This window comes from Lissotriton vulgaris, chromosome 3_1, assembly GCF_964263255.1.
Source record: "Lissotriton vulgaris chromosome 3_1, aLisVul1.2, whole genome shotgun sequence".
Lineage (NCBI taxonomy): Eukaryota > Metazoa > Chordata > Amphibia > Caudata > Salamandridae > Lissotriton > Lissotriton vulgaris.
In genome coordinates this window covers 1,426,949,838-1,426,962,063 of record NC_141689.1, presented here as the reverse complement: position 1 = coordinate 1,426,962,063, position 12,226 = coordinate 1,426,949,838, and the positions used below count along the sequence as shown (strand labels likewise).

General features: G+C 44.7%; 1 protein-coding gene across 2 annotated transcripts in view; it reads right to left on the bottom strand.

Moving 5' to 3' along the window:
* The window catches only part of UBA6 (ubiquitin like modifier activating enzyme 6), a 1,035,692-nt gene that overhangs the window by 341,060 nt on the left and 682,406 nt on the right, over positions 1-12,226 (bottom strand). For both annotated transcript variants that reach the window (XM_086961917.1, XM_086961916.1), the window contains exon 26: positions 7,171-7,240. In XM_086961917.1, the coding sequence (XP_086818043.1) occupies positions 7,171-7,240 (70 nt within the window). The remainder of the gene's footprint in view (positions 1-7,170; positions 7,241-12,226) is intronic.

Genomic DNA, 12,226 nt, shown 5'->3' with positions numbered 1-12,226 from the left:
ATCCAGTCATGTCCCGAGGCGCAGTGCCTCCAGGCACAGAGCCCATAACCCCACTACGCCCTGTTTAGTGTTGTCTCTGCACACATCAACCAGCCTTGTACCCGAAGGATGTGAGGAAAGCTTTCAATTCCAAGTGATAGCATTAAGCTTCAGAAGGTTGATATTGAGCTGGGATTCTGCTGGAGAGCAGAGTACTCTGATCTCCACCTCTCCCAGGTGGCTACCTCAACCCAGAAGTGATGAATCGGTCACCACTATCAACTCCTTGTGGGGAAGGGAGCGGGTCTGCTTCTGATCCAATCAAACTTAGACAAACTCCCCTGCAGATCTTTTGCAGTCTCCCCCGAGATCTGAACCAGGTCGGAGAAATCCCCATCATGCTGTGCCCACTAGGACTTCAGGTCCCATTGCAGAGCCCACATGTGCCACCTGGTGTGCTTCACCAGCAGGATGGAGGAGGCCATCAGACCCACGGTCAGTCTCACTGAGATCCACGACTGAAGCTGAAACATCGGCATCATAGCCCGAGTGTCCCAGACTCTATGATCTTGAGGGTAAGCATGGAACTGCACTGTGTCCAGACTGGTTCAGATGAAAGGGAGCATCTGAGGAACCAGGTGTGACTTCAGGATGTTGATAGTGAATCCCAGCGAATGCACAGAATTTGCTGTAGTCTGGAGGTGGGCGACGACTACCTGGGACGACCCCGCCTGTAACACCCAGTCATCGAGGTAGAGGGAGACTGGAAATCCTAATCTCTCCAGATGTGTTGCTACCATCGCCATCACATTCATGAACACCTGAGGGGCACTGGAGAGGCCAAAGGGAAGCACAGTGAACTAGAAATGCTCCTGGTCCACCGTGAACCACAGGTAATGCCTGTGGACCTGCTAGACGGTAATGTGCAAATACGTGTCCGGTAGGTCCAACCCTACTATTCAGTCTCAAGGATCCAAGGCAGACTGACCTAAGCCAAAGTGAGCATCTTGAATTCCGCTTTCTGTGGGAAGGCATTGCGAAGGTGAAGATCTAGGATCGGATGGAGGCCACCGCCACTTTTTGGCTTCAGAAAGTAGCAGGAATAACAATCATGCCCTACTTCTGATGCTCACACCCTGTCAATGTCCCTTTGGCCAACATGACATGCACTTCCTGACTTGTTAAGGAGGGATGGTCCTCAGTCAGCCGTTATGAGAATGATGCAAAAAACACAGTTGATGGACAGAATGCAGAACAATGTCTTACATTCACCCCTAAATCCATCGTTTTTTTGCACTCCACACCACCCTAGGTCAGACACTGGCTATATGTAAATCAGCCTTGACCCTGTGCCTCGTGGGATCAGTCCAGCCCGAACTACCAAGCCATGTCTTTCCTAGACCGGAATCAAGCATCCAAGGACCGGCTTCTGGCTATCAGCCTTCTTCAGCCTGGATAGCTTGACTCCAGTGATGTGGAGAGCCTGGGACTCACGTCTGAGCATACCCAGCCCACTTGGGGTGAAAATTGCAAAAAACACAGTTGATGGACAGAATGCAGAACAATGTCTTACATTCACCCCAGTACAAAGATCTGGGCCTAAATCCATCGTTTTTTTGCACTCCACACCACCCTAGGTCCGACTGGTGACTTGAGTATGCATTTAGAGCATGCAGCGCTTAATCGCGTAAATCTGTGAGGCTTGTAGTGATAAATTTTTAATATTCCAGTTTTGGTATTTTCTTTATTGTATTTTGTGCCTTCTCCCCCGGTTTAAATAATATGCCCACTTGCCTGCACTGTAATTGTCTTCTCACCACTTTTGCGGCGGGCCCCCTTGCCAAGCATTCCCATTTTGGCGGACATCTTTGAGGGAGGGAAGGACGCCTGGCGGCGCCATCTTGGCTGACGGTCTAGTCGTCAGAAGGACGCTAGACCCTCATTTACGGCGAGTGATTGAGCCGGTCAGTCCTTAGACCCGACTGGTGACTTGAGTATGCATTGAGAGCGTGCAGCGCTTAATCGCGTAAATCTGTGAGGCTTGTAGCGATAAATTTTTAATATTCCCGTTTTGGTATTTTCTTTATTGTATTTTGTGCCTTCTCCCCCGGTTTTAATAATCTGCCAACTTGCCTGCACTGTAATTGTCTTCTCACCGCTTTTTCGGCGGGCCCCCTTGCTAAGCATTCCCATTTTGGCGGACATCTTTGAGGGAGGGAAGGATGCCTAGCGGCGCCATCTTGGCTGACGGTCTAGTCGTCAGAAGGACGCTAGACCCTCATTTAATACGGTCATGCTTACGCGCAGCGGTCACGCGCAGCGGGCTCGCCGGAGTGGCGCCAGAGTCCAGCCCGTCTGCGCCCGTCCGCGCTCGGTCGGGGTCAGGGTCCTGGCCTTCTGGTCGGCGACAGGTATTTTCCTCTAGAGATCTACTAGATCTGGATACTGGTAGGCAGATGTTAGATCCCACCATCATGACTAAGCTAGAAGATCTGAATATTCTTCGACCATGCAGGGGAGGTTCGGGTCAGTCCAGCCTTCTCTGAAATTAACCAGCCTAAACACAAGGTCACTGCAAAAGCACCATCTTGAAATTTTTACTCTCCTTCAAGATGAGGACATTGATGTTTTAACTCTCACGGAGACATGGTTGGGCGAAAATTCCCCGCCTGACATTACAGCTGCCCTTCCCAACGATTATGATGCGCTATGGCACAATTGTGGGGATAACGCCAGGGGTGGGGGGGTAGCAATTCTGTTTAAAAAAGACCTAAAGGCTGTTAAAATAGCGGCTGAGACCGTAGAACTAGCCGACATACTTGGAGTGAAGATCACTCTGAATAATTCCGGTCTAGTGATTTTTACAGTTTACCGCCCTCCAAACTCCACCTCAGCATTCAATGCTTATTTGCCCCTATCATGTCTGATTTATGTACAAGATACCAAAAAATTGTGGTAACCGGGGATTTTACCATGCATTGGAATAAAGCCCAGAAAGACCCGCCAAATCGACACCTGGAGAATACTATGTCCTCACTTGGTATTAGACAGCTTGTAGATGCCCCCACACATGTTAAGGGGCACACCCTGGATCTTATTTGGACTTCAGACCCTAAGGTAAACCTTGTGGACATGGTCCGACCAGATACAGGGTACAATCACTTGGTGAACTGTGAGATTCCAATTGCAAGTTATCCGTCCCAAAAACCTCCAAAACTGAAAAAATTCCGGCAGTGGATAAAAGTTGATTCACAATCCTTGATCAGTAGTCTTCCTGATCGTGTCCAATCATTAGTCTCTAGTGGGGATTTAGAACAGGACTATAAGGACATAACGCGGAATCTGAGTCAGGCGATCGACCAGATAGTACCTGAGAGACTACAAAAAGCAAAAGGAGTAGGAAAAGGTGCTCCATGGTTCACCCCGCTCCTGAGGGACCATAAAAAGAAACTCTGCCTTCTAGAAAGGACTTGGAGGAGAACAAAAGACGAGATAGATCGGGAACAATATAAAATTTCACTTAAGTCATATAAAAAACTGATTATGGCAACAAAAGCAGAATTTTATGAAACCCGTATAAATCAGGCCGAGAACATTCAGAAGGAAACGTTTAAAATCTTAACTGAGTTGAGTAAAAAAACAGAAATGATGGAAAAACAATAAATGCTGATAGTTTTCAAAGCTTCTTTCTTGAGAAGGTGGAGATTATCCTTTCTGAGATTAAGAAAAGTGCCCTGAAGGGCCCTTTTTCGTCACAGGAAGCTCAAATTCCCTCGGAAGTATATATTTCAAGGTTTACCGAGATAGACTCTCTAAGTATTGAGCAGCTTATGAACAAAACCAAGTCAGGCTCCCCGGCGGACCCGTGTCCCGCTAGGGTTTTTCGTCTGGCGCGTCCTATCTTAGAAGACCATATTATCTCCCTTCTCAATAGCTCAATGGAGACTGGCCATCTACCATCGAGCCTCAAGGAGGCACGTGTTAAGCCTCTGTTAAAGAAGTCTGGAGCCGACCCGGCTATTTTAAAAAACGACAGGCCGATATCCCAATTGCCTTTTCTGTCCAATGTTTTGGAGCAACATGCGCTGAAGTCCCTTTCCTTATTCCTGGAGTCACACCATCTACTCCAGGAGCGCCAGGCAGGGTTTTGTGCACACCACAGCACCGATTGGTGATGCTCTCGGTGCTGGATGAGCTGAGAGGTATGGCTGACAGTAAGAAACCGAGCACCCTGATACTCCTAGACCTATTGGCGGCGTTCAATACTGTCAGCCATTCCCTGCTACTGGACAGACTGGCCACTTTTGGGATAAGGGGTTTGGCCCACCAATGGCTTGAATCCTTCCTGACGGGCGGGACGCAGAGGATTCAACTGGGGGATTTTATCTCCGTGGTGGGTATTCTGGAGTGCGGAGTCCCTCAGGGCTCCGCATTATCCCCACTACTATTCAACCTCTACCTCCAACAGTTGATTGACTCTCTAGCGAACATGGGCTGTCGTGTATTTAATTACGCCGACGACACCCAGTTGCTACTGAGTATTGACAACACGGTTCTGGCGCAGACTAATGCCCAGAACATTCTCAGATATACGGTTGGCTGGATGACTGCAAACCTGTTGAAAATAAATCCGGAAAAAACGGAGGTTCTGGTGGTTTCGACCGTAGCCTCACCCTGGAGTGACCTATATTGGCCCCAGGAACTAGGTCCCTCACCGATACCGTGTGATAAAGTAAAAAGTCTCGGTATTAGGATTGACAATGAGTTGTCAATGGCCAGTCAGATTTCCTCAGTAAAAGGGATGTGTACTGGTTTGATCAGACAGCTGCGTAAGTTGGCCCCTCTTCTCTCCTTTTCAATACTCCGTATGGTTGTCTCTGCTACCATCGTCTCGAGGCTGGATTATGGGAACGCCCTTTATTTAGGTCTGCCTAAAATCCTGACCAACAGATTGCAGGTGCTCCTGAATGATGCGGCGCGTCTGATCTTCAGGCTACCTAGAAGATCCCACGCTTCTCCTCTACTGCTCAAGCTACATTGGCTCCCTATCGAGCAGAGGGTGGAGTTTAAGAGCTTGTGCACGGCCCATAAGGCTATCTATGGGCAAGCCCCTGCCTATATTAAAGAACGCTTGGAGGTTTATACCCCCAAACAAGTCTTGAGGTCTGCTGATTCCCAGTTATTGGTCTGCCCTCGTTACAAGCTAAAAACCAAAGGAGGGAGATCTTTTTTGGTTCTGGTTTCACAGATATGGAATAAATTACCAGAATCACTTCGGAGAGAAGCGAATCTCCTGCGTTTCAGGAAGCTGTTAAAAACTCTTCTATTTAGGGAGGCATTTGGCCCATCCAAATAAGTTGCATTATAGGCCTTTTCTGCCTCTCTCACGTTCTCAATCATTGCTGTTTGTCATCTGTCTTGAGCGCCTAGAGACCTGTAGGTGAGTTGGCGCTATAGAAACCTAAGTTAACAATAACAATAAATATAACACTGGCTATATGCAAATCCGCCTTGACCCTGTGCCTCATGGGATCAGTCCAGCCCGAACTACCAAGCCATGTCTTTCCTAGACCGGAATCAAGCATCCAAGGACCGGTTTCTGGCTATCAGCCTTCTTCAGCCTGGATAGCTTGACTCCAGTGATGTGGAGAGCCTGGGACTCACGTCTGAGCATACCCAGCCCACTCGGGGTGAAAATTGCAAAAAACACAGTTGATGGACAGAATGCAGAACAATGTCTGTCCATCAACTGCGTTTTTTGCAATTTTCACCTGACTGTATGATTGGACCACCACTTGTTGGAGGTTATATCTTGCCATTGGGGGAGGTGGCATAATATTATTCTGCCAACAGGATGGGTGTGTTGCGTTGAGGGCCCATTAAATGGCTCTGGAGGCTGCGGCAGCCGAAGGGGTGGGAGACTTGACAGTAGATTTGGTTGGGCCCCACATTCTCTGTGAGGTTCGCGTACCCACTCACAAAGAGACTTGAATGCCTACTGGCTTGAGGGAGGGGGGGGGGTGGGGGGGGGGGGGTGTACTGGCACACTTGGAAGCCCAGGCCACGGAAGGGCTGAAAGACGAAGTGCTGATGTGTGGAATCCAAAGAGAGCCCCAGGGATCTGAAGTTTACCCGACTCTCCTTAAAGTTCTCAAGCGCTGTGTCAGCCTTATTGCCAAATAGGCTAGAACCCAGTCAACCTCAGCAAGGTGTGACGGTGGACCACCGATGAGGACACTGCCATGCCTAGCGAGTCAACTTTGCCACTTCCCAACCATCTATCAATGTGTGTTTCAAGATGTTGAGGGGTGGGGTTGTCGAAAGTTGGCAGTGCCAGTGCGGGTTGGCATGTTTCTGCCGGTGCCTAAGTCGAGCGGTATTGAGGAGGCAGCATCTTGGTCTCAGAGAGGACAGGTTCTTCTTCATTGAGTGGCATTGGTAGCAGCGCTAAGGGGAGTGGAACTGGCACAGATGTCAGTGCCTGTGACAGCATCTGTCTGGGTGTGGCTCCAGAAGCTCAGCGCTTACTAGGAGAAGCCAAAGAAAACTTGTGCTTTTTTGACTTGCAGGACGACAATAACTTGGAGAGGGATGAAGATAGTCTGCGGGACCAACTGCGTGCCCGATCAGGATCAGGACTGAGAATGGAACAGAGCCTTCTTCTGCCGCGCCAGTAGGAGTTTAATCGCCCACTTGCGAATCTGCCTAGGAATGCATCCACTTGAAGTCGGTGCAGGCCCTGGAGTTGGCACGAAAGGCAAATTAAATGGGGATCAGACAGACATCTGTCTGTGTCATTCCTCACTGGGTTTAAGGCCTCAGGGCTTGTTAGGAACCCAAGACTGTGGTAGCTCTCCGGATCAATGCTGTTATCATGAAAATAAACAAATTGATTTCAGCGTGCCAGGTTGGCACCTATATGGGCACCGCTTAAGTCAATTCTGACAAAGATAAATTTGACGCAGAGCCGCTCAATGCCACCTACCGGCATGCAGAAGTACTGCTCAGGATTTTCCAGATCCAGTTTGACACCTTGGGAATATTCTGAGGTGAGGAATCTGGGGTTAGAAGTCCATATCAGAATGAGTTATTTGCAAAAAACAGCAAAACCCAATTTGTGTAGATGCTAGACATCCGACTGAACATGTGCACACAAACACGCAAGCAGCAACACTTTAATCAATGTCTTACCTTCTCAGAGTAAGGTATGCCGTAAACTTCTGCAAATAGCTTTGATGCACTTATTATGAAGTTCAAATGTCTGTTGAACAAAAATTATGCAGTTATTAAATGTTCAAGAGCATACATAACTTCATGACTCAGTATTATACGAAATGCATATATGATCAAAATTATACTGGTTCGGTGGAGGGTTTAGATTAAGACAGGAAGAAAATGGTGCTCAAGCAAGTTCACAATGTAGTGTGTGATGTAAGCAATGAATACGGTGCTACCAGGTCAGGGGAGACAAACCCAAACAAAAAGCCCCTGCGAGTGTGTGGGTCTGGACCCACACTGCAAATTACAACCAAGTCCTGTGCACACGTTTAGGGTATTGGTTTTAGTGTAAAAACCACTATTTGAAGTACTTTCTGTGCAGCAATTATGAAGGTCGACATCAGCAATATCTTTATGATGATTTTTATATGACGTTTCTTGATATGTACAGAAAGAAAAACCAGCCGACACGTGTTTCGTCACTAGGGAGTAATCCTGTGACTCTTCAGGGCTGGGAAGGACACAAGGCATAAGGTATAATACAAAATAAAAAGAAATCAAATATGGCGCATGAAAAAAAGAAACAAATGTGAGGTGAGGACTCAGAAAACACCCCTATTCATGTGGAGACCCTATGGGATTATTGTAGAAAGTACAAACAAGTGACTTCACTGCAATTACAAAGAGAAGCGTCTCATGACACGTGAAAATGTAGTTATTTAGTAAGCAAAATAACATAAGAAAACAAACTAATCATGCCGTAATGAGCACGCCTCGCAGTTGAGCAATGTATTCAAATCATACATCCTAACATGGTGGTATTTAGTGAAATGTGAGTGGGTGCATCAATAGTGATTTAAAAGCATTTGCGGTTCACATCAAGACACTTTGAAGATATGTATAGAAGTCCGACAAAATAAAACTGTGGGAAGCACCACACAGGAGCAACATTCTAGCTGTGTAGATAATATACCACTTAACAAAAGGTCCTAAAGTGTCATGCGGTAAAGCTAGATGAAAAGCAAAAGTATCTGATGTGCGAAAGTCTGGGGAAACAAAGGGTTGCCCTTTGTTTCCCCAGACTTTCGCACATCAGATTTTTTTTTCCTACAAGTAGAACCTTTATTTCTCTATACTTTTGCTTTTCATCTAGCTTGACCGCATGACACTTTAAGACCTTTTGATAAGTGGTATATTAAATCCAGTAAAGGAAGATCACATTTGGAAATAGTGGAGGAAAACGAAACTAATCTTAAAGTATCATGAAAATGAACATTGACTTCTAAATTTTAATTTCTGTATTCGGCGTTATTCCCCCCACCCCCAATTTCATGCAGGAAACAACACAATTTTAATAGCCTGTCACACTTAATTCAGCTTAAACAAAATGCTGAGAACTAGTTGCAGTTACTTAAAAACCACATAACAACTGTTTGAGAAAGAGGCAGAATTTAACATAAAATGTTTGCTATCCACTTTCACAGGATTCTGAACTGAAACAGGTGATCCAGTGATGTGATGCTCTGCAGCAGCCTCAGGAGCAGATAAATTGGCATCTTTGTTTGAGACATTCTAAGAACATCTTCTGCTTCAAATGCAGTTGAGCGAGTGTAGACCCCTCCACCAGCATCATAAATGCTTCAGTTTTCCGCCAAAGAATGGGCTTTCATGCAAAATATTTAAGCCAGGGGTTAAAGGAAAACGAACCCAACACAATATGGTCTTTAGCCAAACCTGGCAAAAATAGAACTGTTGCTGGGCTTTTACGGACAAATCCGGAGGGATGGGGAGCAACACAGAGTGCAGGAAGGTGGGGATATGCAGTTGAAGCAGCACATGGAGAGAGAGTGACAAAGTAAGAAAACACATTCCCTTCCACAGAGTAATGAAAGTAAAAGAGGAAAAGTATTGGCCTGATGTGAGCTGAGTAAGGACACAAGTCATCCACTCAAAAAGATACTAAAGAAGTTAGGCTTGAGGGCGGCAAAGAAGACCCATCAAACAAGAAGCTAGTGAGACTGACAAGAAAGAAATGCTAGTATTGTTCAAAATAGGTGTGTGACCTAACATCCTTGGTGTAGTCTTCCCAAAAGCATTTTCCTTCACCCCTCCTGTTTTCTGATATTAGTTTTTGTCAACTTTTAGGAATCTTTGCACTTTACTGCTGCTAACCAGTGCTAAAGTGCTTATGCGCTCGCCCTAAAACATGGTAAAACTATTTTACACCTGATTGGCTCATTTAATTTACTTATACACCCTTAGTACATGGTACTACATGTACCCCACAACCTGTAAAATGAAATCCCTCTAGGACGGACTGCAGCACTCATTGTGTCACCCACTACAGTAGCCCTTTAAAACATGTCTCAGGCCTACAATTTCAGCCTGTAGTACAGTTTTAAAAAGTCAATTTGACCGGGAAAAACAAACCTTTTGCCAGGCTTAATCCTTTCTTTTTAATACATACAAGTCACCGCTAAAGGTCCATAGTGCAGGGTGCACTGCATTAAAACAGTAGGACATGTCGAGTTTTCCATGTAATAGTAGTGAAAAAAAATCCTAAATGTGTTTTTCAGTATTGTTCCGCCCCTCTCTCAGATTGGATAACTTTTTACATTTAATAAGTGCTAACATTTAACTGGGAATAGGTAGAAATCTCTTGTTTGGACTCAAATGAATTAAAATTTAAAATCATTTTAAATGGTAAAGTTAGATTTTAGATTTCAATTTTGGAAATGACAGTTTTAATAAGTTGCCATTTTCCTGCCCAAAAGCATCTAAGGCTTTCTTGGAGTTTCCAGCTGCCTGGGTCTGTTAATAGCTCCTCCATTAAGAAGGTGTATGGGGCCCAGATAGTGACAATAGGGGACTAGGTATGGGAAGGATGGGTAATTTCTAATGGCTTGCCTCCAGCACACACACAAAGGAACCTAACGCAATTATTTTGTCACCCCAAACATCTAGGTGCCTTTGTAGGGGAAGGGAAGAACATTCCAGAACCAGAAGTGAGAGTATTCTAGAACATGTCCCCACTTGAAAAGATTACACCAGGTATAAATGATGGACCATATATCTAAACTGGAAAGGACAGAGAGGTTACGGTCCAACACACACACTCTCAAGATACATAATCAAACAAATAAGTGTGCTGTTCCAAGTTGGAGGTCCAGGCACCTATCCTAAGTATCCAGGCCTTAACTGGTCATGTGGATCCTTATCTTGTTGAAGCACAAGCCATCACCTATCCAAATGTTGCATGCTTATTAAGTGGGTTCTGCTCGTCATTGGGCTGATGGTGCAATTCCCAACGGGCCCTTCAAGGGGGCTCTTTGCCAGAGATCTTGTAGTTTTGCCCTGGGGTTTGCAATTAACCAACCCAAACCCCTCTAAAATGTATGAAGGGAATAAATATTTGACCTCCTTAGCAACTTTACTGTTCACTCGTGAACCTGCGGAAAATATAGAGGAAGTACGGCCTTCTTCCCCTGGGGACAGCCCTTCACCGCTGTCGGCCAGAACTTTTCTCCAGTCAGGCAAAACCAGATAACCATGAGATGTGTAATGTGCTTTGAATTTTAGGCACAATACTTACCTAAAACTTTGAAATTACATATCTCCAGTTCAAATTATTGAATTTTTATCATCTTGGTCTCATTTAGATTTAATAAATAGTATACAACGCTTCTAAATTGGTTTAGAATTTTTCTTTATTGCAGTTTGCGTGCTGCAATAATACTTTACACTTTGCCTCTAAGTTAGGCCTGACTGCTTTTGTGCCAAGCAACCAGAGGGTTAAGCACAAGTTCATTGTGTGATTTGTGTGCTTTGCCCTGAAATGGATTGTGGTTGTGTCTGAGTGGGGCTTCTACCCCCTCAACCAATTACCCAATTTCTTACAATAGTTATTTGACAACAGGAAGCCAAAAACTGTCTGCAGTGAGACCTAAATTTAAATGCAAAAATATTCATTGCAAAACATCAACATTTGTTGACTGCCCACCAGGAAGATATTTTCCTTGCATATATTAAATAATACATATCATGTATTAGTGAATTCACTTTTCCTGTGTCTACTGTACTAAATGTAGTCAGAATTTCGACACAATCAATGAAGGCTATATTTGAGTACATCTGGCTATGTGTTGTTTTACATTTGGGTTTCAATACATCAACATGGAATGAACAATAAAGATTATTGCATTGAATTTCATTTACAAGTTATTACAATTCATTACATGTGCAACGGAAATTGCTACTTTAGGACTGATTTTAAACTGCAGGTACTAAAAGGACAATGCATATTCTTTGCATGACATGCCCATAATCCTTACAGAAAGAATTCAGGAATTTGTTCTAATGATGATATGTAAGGGACTCTTCCGACCTTCAAGGAATATGCTGCAGCTGCATGGCTTGTTTAGAAAAGCTGACCTTTTACCCAGTCACACTTCATTTGCCTCCCACCTCACAAAAGACTAGTCACAGGCAAAGTGTAACAAGCATATTGTTTCATATGCACTTCTAAATGGTTTTGAGCAGTCTGAAGTATAGAGAGCATCATGATCAAAGTAAACATGGCAAACACAGAATGGCGACCATAAGAGATATTTTCAGGCTTCTCCTTCTCACCCTCTCTCTGCCCTTGGAAATGGGGACATTGGGGAGCTTTAGATCCCGGGAAAGGTATTTCTAAACGTTTAGTGCCATTCAGAAATGACTAAACTTTCAAGTGCGTCAAAATAAGACTGCTCCTGCTGTGTGGGATGACTAAAGATGTGATTCTTCAAAAAATGCAAACTCCATTTCCTTTAACAAAGAAGCAAAACTTAACTTTACTTTAACATACTATTAGCAGATAAAGACAATGTGGTTTCTCCCTCAGTTGTTTGAGGACATTGAGGTACAGATGGACACCTGCGGCTCTGATGAAGATTAATGCAGAAATTGGCACTCAAACAATGCCAAGTTTTCTAAATAGAATGGTTATTCTTACGGCAGACTCTGTCTATTCCCACAAACATAAAGCAAA